We start from the raw sequence: 12,473 nt of genomic DNA, 5'->3' as shown, positions 1-12,473 counted from the left end.
GTGGCATTTCTTTGGAGGGCCGCACAGCCCACCATGTGCTCGCCAGAGGTAGCCTGACTGCCATTAGGTACCGAGATCCTCAGACCCCTTGTGAGACCATATGCTGGTTGGCCCTGGGTTCCTCCTAATGCAGGACAACGCCAGACCTCATGTGGCTGAAGTGTGTCAGCAGTTCCTGCAAGATGAAGGCACTGAAGCTATGGACCGGCCCGCCAGTTCCCCAGACCTGAATCCGATTGAGCACATCTGGGACATCATGTCTCGCTCCATCCACCAACACCACGTTGCATCACAGACTGTCCAGGAGTTGGCGGATGCTTTAGTCCAGGTCTGGGAGGAGATCCCTCAGGAGACCATCCGCCACCTCATCAGGAGCTGCCCAGGCGTTGTAGGGAGGTCATACAGGCACGTGGAGGCCACACACAACACTGAGCCTCATTTTGACTTGTTTTAAGGACATTCCATCAAAGTTGGATCAGCCTGTCGTGTGTTTTTCCACTTTAATTTTGTGTGTGACTCCAAATCCAGGCCTCCACTGGTTAATAAATTTGATTTCCATTGATGATTTTTGTGTGATTTTGTTGTCGGCACATTCAACTTTGTACAGAACAAAGAATTCAATGAGAATATTTCATTCATTCAGATCTAGGATGTTATTTGAGTGTTCCCTTTATTTTTTTTTTTTGAGCAGTGTAGATGAGCGTGTTCTAGAAATGTGGTTGAGCTGGTTAAACCAGCTTTGTGCTAAAGGCAGATATCATGCCTGTGCAAAATGCTCTGTAGTACAATGTATATTTGACTGTATATCCCAGTCCTGTCGACCCAACACTATGCACATTTCTTGCTTTGTAAAATTGAGCACAACTGTTTCAACTCATTAAGTAATTCACAAGTGCCTTGTTGGCTGGGTCAGGTATGTAGAGTAGAGAAACCACATTTTTCTACTCTGTGAAAAGGGATTGCAAGTCCTTGTTTTAGAACATCCTCATACCATAGCATCAGGTTTCAGGCTGAAAAATGACTTCAGCGTTCGGCTCTCGTTTATGAGGCCTCCCAAACAGCCTGAAGTGAAATGATTTCAGAGAAGAAAACCAAGGGCTAAGCTCTCCTCTCAGATCTTAGTTTGTGTGACAATCGCAATTCTGTTATTTCACACTAGATTAATCAGTTTGATGGCCAAAGTACAGATGTGCTGCAACTTTTATACACTATAGTATTACAATATTTTACTGATCTGCGCTTTTTTACGTTTTTCTTCGACAACGATTAAGACATGTGGAATCAGTTTTCTCCCATGTCCACTTCAGTGTTGGGGGCAGTCAGAAAAGCAAAGGAAATGTGAAGCAAAAGGAAAAAAACAACCTCAACCTCCCTTCAACCTTCCAGGCACAGTTACCTGAAGAAGAGGACTTACCGGCATAGTCCTTATGAGATTTATAGACTTGCTATTTTGTGCACTTAGGAACCGAAGAGTAATCTCTTTTGCAAAGACAAAAATTGTGAAACTACATTGTTTTAGATTAAGTAAATTAGTGGGGAGCCTTCTCAAGAACCTAATCATAAACTGGCTCGACAAGAGGCACCAGCTGTTAAGCAAGATGCCTGATTTGCCTGGCATTAAAATGCATGAGAACGTTCTTTCTGAAAATGCCTGATTTTGTGCATTGTTAGTCCGATAATAGTGTCTGCGGCCGCACCTTGGTTTTAATGTGCGGTGTGGTGTTGCAGTTCTGTGATTCCACAGTTTTGTGTAAGCATATGAAAACGGCTGTGTAAAGAGTAATTGCATGTTTGTGCTTTTCCGAAGTGATCAAAACTCTTGATGATGAAGATAAACTGACTAGATGTAAACATTAGGCCTCGTAAGAGGTGAACCAAAATTGTCTTGTTGCCTAGTGTGGGCTGCCTGATGTCCAAGTCCAAGAATGTGGGTGCTAAATTACACCCAAAAGAATGTTGAGCAGAATTTCTTTGTGATTTCTCAGTCTGTTTCTGCCCACCAGGTTTCGTAATTGTCTGTTTTGAGATTATAATTAAAATGCTGTTTGTGTAACTCAGGTGATGCTTTCCATACACTGTGAATAAATAAAGCTGGCCCGAAAGGAGGAGAGATGTTTGGAATTCATGAAAACTGAACTGAATTTATCTGAGTGGCCGTTTTTTGTGGTTTTGGACAGATTCTAACGATTATGCCAATCCGCTGGTGTGTGTCTTTTTCATCGCCCTGACACCCGTCTGGATCCTGATTGCCAGACGAATCCCATCCACCCGAGAAGTGCTCTACTCGGGGTGGGAGCCTGTCATCATCGCCATGGCGATCAGCAGGTACAGTAGGAAGGCTATTTTCTGCATGCTTCAGCTGTTGCTGTTTCTGATATAGTTGTATGTCATATGTATTATTACTTTCTACAGTGTTGGGGGACTCATCCTGGATAAGACTGTGACCGATCCCAACTTCGCTGGAATGGCTGTGTTCACGCCAGTTATTAACGGTAAGTCCCAATGAGTATAATCCATTCAGAGGCTTATTCACACACGTTTACATACTAGGGTTGGGTGATATAATAGTACTAAGATTAAGCAGTTGTTGTAAATTGTACTGGTTGATGGATTAAACATTGTGCCTTCGCTTATTTGGAGACCATGTATGCAAACTGTATTTCTTATTTGATTGTTTGCGATTTTAAACTAATGCAGAACGACATGGAACTAAAGTGAAAGTATTTTATGCACCACGATAAAAGAAAGTCAAACAGCTTGTCAAGCAGACAGCACTTTGAATGATGGCATCATCATTTTTAGATTAGTGGGATAAATAGTTGTAGAAATAACCTGTGTGATACCCTCACACACGGTTTCTGTGAAGAACTTGTTAGAATATGCAGTTGTTTCTGTTGCACTGCTGCAGGCGTGGCCGGCAACCTGGTGGCAGTGCAAGCCAGTCGGATCTCCACCTACCTGCACATGAACGGCCTACCCATCTCAGAGCCCAACCCTGCCCCACAAAAATGCCCCACACCTTGCAGCACATTCTTTGGCTCAGGTAAACTAATCATCTTCATAAGGAAACAGTTCAAAGGAAACCTAACCAGTATTTACCTCCAAAATATGCATTGCCCTGATCGTTGAAAGCTGAAGTATGTGATGTAAGTTTTCTCCCTCAATCTACAGGAGTGAATTCTCGCTCGGCCCGAGTGCTCTTCCTCCTGGTGGCTCCTGGCCACCTGGTCTTCCTGTACACCATTAATTCTATGAGGGCTGGACACACCACTCTCACCTATGTCTTCATTGCTTTCTACTTGGCTGCTGCATTACTCCAGGTACAGTGAATCTGAACTTTAGAGTCCAGTCACAAATTATCTGAAGCTATTTTGGGTTATTCCTATTATTAGGAATTCAGTGTCATGTGCCTTTGGTTCAACAGCTGAATCTCAGCTCTAGGCTATTTGTTGGCTGTAGCTCATGAATTTAAGGAATAGTGAAATCATTGGGTTTCTGTGAAGGGCTGAAAGGGAGAAAGAAAGGATAGCAGGGTTAAGGTGAAAAGCAGCTACATACACTGTATTGCCAAAGGTTTTCACTCATCCATCCAAATCATTGAATTCAGATGTTCCCATCACTTCCATGGCCACAGGTGTATAAAGCCAAGCCCCTAGGCCTCAAGTCCTACAGTATTTTCTTGAACATAATCAGTGCTATTGTGGTTACAGTGGAAGTAGAGTTACCTGGTTGGAGTTACTTGTCATCTAGGATTGAAGTGAATGTTCATCAGAATAGCTTTGATTTCTCAGTCTGTTCCTGCCCAGCAGGATTAGCCGCTCTCTGATTAGTGTCTGAAATGTATGTCTTAGTGTTACAAGTAAAACCAAGAGTTGCCCTGGTGCCCTTTCTCAGGTGATGATCCTGCTGTACCTGGCTGACTGGATGGTCCAGTGGATGTGGAAGCGAGGGATGGACCCTGACAATTTCTCCATCCCCTACCTGACCGCCCTGGGTGACCTGCTGGGGACCGGCTTCCTGGCTCTGTGCTTCCATATCCTGTGGCTTATCGGAGACCGAGATACAGACGTGGGCGATTGAAACTCTATCCAATCAGCTGCGGACTTCGTGCCTCCTCTCTCCAACCAAGACGAGTCTTTTTATTTATAATACCATGTAGAGTAATGATACCTACATTATAACGGCTACAATAGCCACTATGATTATAATGATGACTTATAATACTATTGCTATAGTATTGGTATGTAATGATTATTACATTATTGCTTATCTTCTCGTGGGAGAACAGGAATCCTCATTTATTTTTCAATGGGGATGTTCAGCCCCCTTATATGGTCAGTCATGTTGGCAGCAATGGGAAAAAAAAAACGGAAAAAAAAATGTTTGACTTGAAATTTTCACAAGCAGCAAAAAAAAGCCGATACAGAATGCTCAATCACCAAGTGCTCTAGTGATGTAAATGAAAAAAGCTCTGTATTCGAGGGCAGGGGGGGAAGTTCTGGCCGACGTGGCTCAGCTCTTCTCGGCTGGAAGCGATTTAATGGAATTTTTCGGACCACAGCAAAAGTGACCTGAGTAGATATAGATAACCTCTCTTGTGCCAGACGTTTATAGGTCCATATTCATGACTTTAAAAACTAGAGAAACTGCAATTTTTCAAAATCTCTTGGCAAAGCGGTGCAGGTTAGCGACGAGCAAACCAAAACAAGGCAAGGAAAGTCCACACAGGTCATATCGGTTTTAAGTCTTAATGCTGGACCTGAATGCAGATGTTTTACAGCATGACATGAAAGAATGATGCAGTAACGGTCATGCCCACGATTCTCACAGCAGAGCCTTCAGGTCAGGTCCTGAGTATCTTCTCTACGAATAGAGATGGCAGACAGGAACATGCTGTTTCATTGTTTATCAGTCAAATCCGTTAAGATCTCAGTATGTGCAATGGGATTCTTTAGTTGTTTACTTTGATGGCGAAACACTTAAAATCTAAAATATCAAAATGTCTGGATTACGTTTGTAGTGTTCAGTTGCGTTTACAACAGTTTCACTTAATCTGATGTTGTCGAGGTCATGAAGATTGTAATGTGCTGTTGGGCCGCTGTTGCGACGTTAGCAGCTGTAGATCTCCTCCACGGACTGCACAGTTGGGTCTAAATGATGGGCTCCTGTACTGTATGAGTAGTGAAACAAGTACACTAATTATGGTCGTCAGCTGGACCTTGTTTTTGAGGCAGGCGAAGCAGATGAGTGGGTTGAGTTTGGCTCATACATAGGCCGCTATTTTATCACGTATGTTACTGTGCGGGTTTCCGAGCATGTATATCAGAACACTTCGCTTCATGAGACACTCTTTGCAACAATAATGAAGTTCCAAGTAATCGTGCTACGGAGCTTTTAATGTCGAAAGGGCTATTTTTGTAAATGCTGCACCGTTGCATGGAATGTGCATTCTAAAAAAGAAACGCTGCCCATGATGGTGGTAGCACTTTACTCTGGGATGCTGTTCATAAGGCTACATGACACCTACATAAGCATGTCATGACAACTGACATAACCCAACAAATACTTATGACGCCAATAGGCGTCATTCGCTGTGAAGGTTACGTTTGCCCATTTAAGTTGGGCAAAGTAGCCTTCATGACAGGAAGATGCCTGTTGGAATAAGCATTTATAAACAGTTATGTAGGGTTATGTCGGTGTCGTAGTCTTATGAGCAGCACCCTGCAGTCAAGCGTTACCAGAATGGCTTTCTCAGAGCTGCTATAGTGGATAGGCCCAAATCTGATTTGGTGTCACGAATGACTGGAATTGACGCTTGTTCTTCAGTGCTCTTTAGCAGATGTTTTACAAGGATAAAAAAAAAAATAAATAAATAAATAAAAATGGCACAACAACGTGAGCTAACGGAATGGCTTGCTTAAACAGAAAAGAAAAGAAAAAAAAACTGCTTGTTTAAAAAGAAAAAAAAAGTAATTCTTACCTCGGTACTAGGCTTTAGGAAAGTAAACCCTTTAACTCGTTTTAATCACTGGTATATACATGTAAATGCACACAGTCTGAGTCAAATATGACTCCCGCGAGGCTCGGTGTCCTCGTTGTCCTGCCTTAGGCTGCTGTAGCAGAAAGTCCGTCTTTTATGTTCGACAATGGGGCCAGCGAAATGAATTGTGCAGGGCACATAACATTTAAAAAAAAATTGACATAAAATTCCCTTTTTTTTTCCTTCGCTTTCTTCCTTTTTTTTCCCCTCCTATTAGCCGAGCTTGGGATACTGTAGATGTTGGATCTTTTTCTTTGTTTCGTCTCCGGCGTTTGACTCGTCTCCTACATTCTACCACAACGTCCGAACAGTCCACTGTGCAAAGCGTACTGTAATACCAATCGCCACAAGGGGTCGCTCTTCTGAAAAGAGCTCCCAGTGTACTAACTGCAATGCACATGTATACAATATGCCACTATGATGCATTCAACCATCCTGAACTTGTCTTACTGTGCAAACCTGTGCAGCTTGTTTCTTAAAGTGCAAGTTGTGCCGCCATCGTCCCGTTACAGCCCTTCGGTTGTGAATACTTCTTCAGGGGATGGGATATTCTGTTTATTTATTTCTAGAGATGCATACAAAGCAAATTGTATATAATATATTTATTCTATAAATATGCTGAAGTTGTTTATTTTTCATTTTATTCAGTGTCTCAGTTTCACATTGCTTTTTTTTTTGCCTTGGTCCAGTAGAGGTATTTACTGTAATTTTGTTTTTTTTAATTAACACATCAGATGTTGGTGCCTAATACCCTACAGAAACCTCACACTCGAGCTGGTTCAGCAGTACACTGAACATAGTATGCCTTAACAACAGCACGGCTGAACACCAAGTAGCTGGTTTGTTTTTTTTTTTGTTTTGTTTTTGTTTTTTGTTTTTTTTTTCCTATCTTGCTTTTTTTTATTCAGCAAGTTGTTTTTAATATATTGATTCGATTTACATCAGATAAGGAAAAACGCAAAACTGAGCTGTTTTGCTGTCAGCAGAGGAAGAATCACTGGTGCCTGATCGCGGGTAGAAGAGCAGGAGCGACAGCGATGGTAGATCATAGCTAAGCAAGGCTCTGCGCTGCGTTACACCATAAAAGTGGCAGTTCAGCAAAGAATCAGATCACACGGTTTAAAATGCATGTTATCAGCCAAGACATGTTTGGTGCCCGAAGGTCATGTTGTTTTGCACTGGAGCTTCAAGGCTAATGTAGCTAACAAGTACTGGAAGCACACACCCCCACCAGATAACACCACCCAGGCTAGCTGCCTCAAACCGTGGTGAAGAGGCCATAATCCCATAACCCCATTTCCACTGATTTTATAAAGCGGCGTTTGAGGTTTTATGTCAACGTACCGTTCACTCCTCATGGAGTGTGTGTACAGAAACTAAGCTACACAAACTGCAGCTTAGCCCCGCCCATAATTGCTTAGAATGCCCTGCTCTGTAATACTAAAATATACCAGCCTTGCTTGAAATGATACTCTGCTGTAGGCGCGGACAACGTGGCTTCGTACCGAAGTACGAAGACACGTCACAGTATGCAAATCGGTCACAACGTTACCGCCCCCTAGTGACGCCCTACTCACACTGCACTCATAAATAAGTAAACATAGGAGCCGAGACTGAGGAGAGAACCAGACTCGCACGCTGAGCTAAATACCCCTGGTACCACCTCTCGAGGCTGTGATGTGCCAGCTGTCTGTACCAACTGTAAATAACCCAGTTAGTCTGAGCTTAGCTTGTAATAAAGATGTTGGACTGCTGCTGGTGTTGCATCCGATTCATGTTTCCTTTCACAACTCAGACCCTCAGGCGCGACTCGCTGAACAGAAATCAACAGCAAGCAGCACTGGAGCTACGGAAAGTGAACCGGTTCAGGGATGGTTAACAAATGGACGGTGTAACGTTAAATGGACTGTCAACTTTTCGTCCGTACAGCCTTTCTCAATTTTTGCGTTGTTCCAGTTGTGCTTGCCGTCGATTCCTGTTCAGTAAAAACAGCACCCGAGGTTTGATTCGTGAAGGGAAACGTGAATTTGAGGCGGAACTGACTCAGATGTTACACCAGTGAGTGCCATGAACAGCTTGCAGAGCATAAGGATTTAGGGCCACTTCAGCAAACCCTGGCTGACCGGTGATGATGTCAAACTGAATGAAACTTTAAAGAAATCCCCCGTTCGGAATTCAGAGCATCTAAGAAATCAGGATGCGGGTTTGGGAATGCAAACCTGCTGAACAGATCATTAGAAGCGAGCTGTCGTGGTTTAGGGAATGTTCTACCATTCGGCCCCTCTGCCGCTTGCTGTTGATCATTTTCTGGGGCTCTTTGCTGGCTTGAGTCAGTGGCTCATACTGTTAAGGCTCAAGACGGCCTGCCTGATCAGAAACACCCTCCCTCGTTGAAGACGGGGATGGTAATGGAGAAAAAGCATCAACCTCTCAGCTCAAAAGTGCCGTTTGATTCCGTCTCGCTCCATATTTTCTGGTAGCTAACGTACGCAGCTCAAAAAACCCCGGTTTCTCTCGCAGCTCCACCTCCAAACCATAGATCATTGCAGTGCCCCTCCCATTTTTGAGCATTTTTCAAAGTTGAGTTGGGGGTGGGGTCAGCTGAACATGGTGGGGTGTAGTTACTCTTTAAGTAGGCCTACTGATCTGGTTTTATGACGTACCGTTATGTATAACAGAAGTATGTTGCGTAGCTAAAAACATAGAAACTATCCAAATTAATAAAAGCAAATTTCAGGCCTCACAATGGGCACTTCTGCACCAAGCATGTTCGACTACAGGGGAAAACTGTTGATTTTTTTTTTTTTTTTTTTTTTTTTTTTTTTGCCGAACTATCACACACACTTCTTCCAAGACGTCCTTTCTTCTAGGTAGGACTCAAAAACACAAATCCTAATAGGCCAGGAGTTCAGGCTCTCACCATGTCTGGAATCTCTCACTGTGCTTAACAAGGGCTCCTGTTCTGGTTGTGTGATGTACGCCTCTCACTGAGGCCTGACTGACATGTATAAATGAGTAGTCTTTTCCTGTCTTACTGCTTCCTTCTACCCTTCACCTGCTCCACTCTGCTGCTCAAGAGGGGACTCAACAGAGGTACTTGTAAAATCGCTGGAAATAAAGGAATATATTATTTCGTATCACTTCTCTGTGGCTGCCTTTCCTTTTCCTGCTCAAAGTTCACCCTCCGGGTGCTGGAAGGTGAAAACACTCCGTTTTCTAAGCTTGTTCTTAAGCCGCACAATGGAACGGAGCCGATTGACGTCATTCCACACCGAAGTCCCTGGGCTGTGTTACGAAGGCCATGTTAGAGTCAGTGCTGGAGGTATTACAGTAGCCAGGGAAGATGTGAGGCCTTAATCCAGTTCATAACTTAATGAGCAAAGATGGATCCAGTACTGCAATGAGATGGAAGGAAGCGATGAGGGCTGTAAAAAAACAAGAGTTGTATCTGATGCAGAGAACCAGAGATGGGCTTGATGGTTAGAGCTGAAAGATATTGGTGAAAGACATAATACATGGTTTTCCTAAATGTTTTTAATACAAGTGATCCAAATTGGTTGGTTTGCAATAATTTCCATATTGAAATTTCCATGTTGAAGACTAGGAAGACAATATAACGTAAATATTTATCATATTTGTGATGGTGTCAGGTGGGAATGGTGTTTAATCAGACCATTTCACGGAAAAACCACGTATTTTTAAAGAAAGGTTTTATGTAGATGTCATTTATCATTCACTCTGCGGTCCATTCGGTCCAACTCAGCTGCCTAAACAACCCATTTTCAGTGCATCATTTCTATGATGTCACAAAATAGATTATATTTACACACATCCACCTATTTAGCTAGTTTAGCCCCGCCTTTTCATGCGGAAGTTATAAGGAGTGTTTCAATCTGGCACTGCTTTTTCAATGTGGCACTGTCTAGTGGTGGGCGAAACGGCAGAAATATATCAGGATGTATGATATTTATTGATACATCACCTCATATATCAGAACAGTAGGGCCACATTAAGAAAATACTATCAAAACTTTCAGTAGAAATGATTATCTAACAATTTACACTGCATCCAGCTGTCCATGGAATGGTCAGAAAAGATCACCGGGACATGTTGTCACATAATTGATCACAATAGTAATAAATAGCATTGCTATAGCACAATACGGAGAAGCCAATCAGAACAGAGCTCATTTACATATCACTGCTATCACGAAAAAAAACTTGTATCTCCAAAATGGTAACTTTACAGGAGAAGGAAAAAACCTACTTTACTTTTAATGTAAGTCAATAGAACCGGAGTTTTTTCCAAGTCATTTTGGGCCGTTTCTCTTGGTCCATTCATCGTGAAATTTACACACAATGTAAAGATCAACAGGCATTTTCAAATTATGTCAAAAACTGAAAAATGACAAAAATAGAGATACAAGGTTTTGTTACGAATGCAACGATATATAAGTCTTAAAGGCACTGCAACAGAAATTGAGGTTAAAGAGAAGTTGGAAAATGGTCACATGAAAATGAATGACTGGTTTGGCACACGCAAATGAAAAAAGTGGCCCCCCCAGGAAAAAATGTAGGATATGGGGCCTTTAAACAAAGAGATATCGGATATATGTATTTAACGATAGTTGGGAAAAAGCAAGTCACATCATTATTTAAGCAAAATCAAGGCAAGCAATTCAACAAACATGAAGATGAGTGTTCCAAATACAGCTTTTTCTTAGCAACTAGACGCTTATTAACATCATTCGCAGGTATTTTTCCTGTCTTAAAAAGTCTTAAACTGCAGGGGGTCGAGTGTGGGCCCACATTCTTCATAACTGCTGAATCCCAAGTCTGCAGGTAAACAGGTTAAAATAACAGTAAAAAAACCAAGAACGTCAAAAAGCCGCACGCGGCCCCTGAGATTTTAACGGACAGTATACATAAGAGAGGCATTGGAGGTCTTCCAATTAGCCCCCCAGAGCTGGAAGAATGTGGAAGCATTTGAACGTCAGCATCCTCATAGCTGCGCTGCTCCACGGGCTGACGAACAGTGCGTTCTTATGTGTGTGACAGCGGGAGAGAGACAGAGGCAGGCTCTGAGGAAGACTGACCGCCATTGTTCTCACACAGATGTGCCCAGGGCTCCGTCCCCATAACACTAAACACTGTAAACATGGCATTAGACACCAGAGAGAGGTGTTCAAGGGCTACAGAGAGCATCACGTTCTTGACATCCAGTAAGCTACATGCCATTTATATTGATCATACATGCATCTAGTAAAGAAGTAATGGTCTTCTAACAGCATCTATAAACACATTTATAACGTGTTGTAATGCATTTATATGGCATTATAAACAGGTTATAAATCTTTATAAAAATGAATTACACTGCATTACACTTTATAGCTATGTTTATTATATATTATGAATTGTTAATGTAATGCATTAGAGTTATACATATATCTCGCCATTGGTGAGTTTGGGCTGCAGTGTTAAATCAGTGCCAGGCTAACGGTGGTGCACATTTACAGTGGTGTACATTGACTTTCCCACATTGGGTGAAACACTGAGGGCAGCTCTAGTTTAAACTCTGACATTTGAAGCCTGTAATGAGCTTTATTGTGTTTTAGTGTTTCAGTAAATCCTTCAGTAAATACTTCAACTTGAAGGGGCAACATCCTGTGAGGTGACATCATAGCCCACTTACAGATGAGCTACTGTGAGTCTGATCAAGGCCAGAGGGCTTATCTGTATCGCCACGTGCTTTATCAGTCAGTGAGTAACATGATATCAGCCATAGTTTTAGTGCTTGTGATATTACGTCCAGTGTCTCAATCCTATTTTACAATAACAAACGTTTATAGTAACACTATACATAAAAAGAGTAATATAAACAGGCTTAATAACATTTCATACAATTGTATATGTAAAATCATTAGTAAACATTTGTGTATACTTAGTGTCGAGAGTCACGAGTGAGATGTTTATGACTCAGACTGCTGTAATTATGTGGAGCGAACACTAAACCACTTTATACTGCATACCAGCACTGGGCTTGTGCTGGGATCACACATGCCACACGTGGAGTTGCCGGATTAGCATTCCATACATCTCTCATGAACATGTGGAATAACAAACAGCCTTCACAGGCTCCTTTATCCTGTAGATAATGGGGTTATGCCATAAACAGATTAGGCACAGACCAGACTTTAGTTTCTGCAAATGATTACATATAATGCCCTACAGACGAAATGTACGTTATGTCCTTTATCCTAAATGTAAATAACCAGCGCTTATATACACCAATCAGGCATAACATTCTGACTACCTCCTCGTTTATACACTCATTGTCCACTTTATCAGCTCCACTTACTGTATAGCTGCACTCTGTAGTTCTACAGTTACAGACTGTAGTCCATCTGTTTCTCTGATACTCTGTTACCCTGTTC

The 12,473-nt window shown here is 42.2% G+C and overlaps 1 protein-coding gene across 1 annotated transcript in view; it reads left to right on the top strand.

The window, feature by feature from the left end:
• The window catches only part of slc41a1 (solute carrier family 41 member 1), a 29,725-nt gene extending 20,548 nt beyond the window's left edge, over positions 1-9,177 (top strand). The window contains exons 7-11 of the mRNA XM_017714797.2: positions 2,178-2,325; positions 2,413-2,492; positions 2,909-3,043; positions 3,172-3,320; positions 3,895-9,177. Coding sequence (XP_017570286.1) covers positions 2,178-2,325; positions 2,413-2,492; positions 2,909-3,043; positions 3,172-3,320; positions 3,895-4,080 — 698 coding nt within the window. The 3' untranslated portion in view covers positions 4,081-9,177. The remainder of the gene's footprint in view (positions 1-2,177; positions 2,326-2,412; positions 2,493-2,908; positions 3,044-3,171; positions 3,321-3,894) is intronic.
• The last annotated feature ends 3,296 nt before the right edge of the window (positions 9,178-12,473 follow it).

This window comes from Pygocentrus nattereri, chromosome 21, assembly GCF_015220715.1.
Source record: "Pygocentrus nattereri isolate fPygNat1 chromosome 21, fPygNat1.pri, whole genome shotgun sequence".
NCBI lineage: Eukaryota > Metazoa > Chordata > Actinopteri > Characiformes > Serrasalmidae > Pygocentrus > Pygocentrus nattereri.
This window is presented reverse-complemented; position numbering and strand designations above follow the sequence as displayed.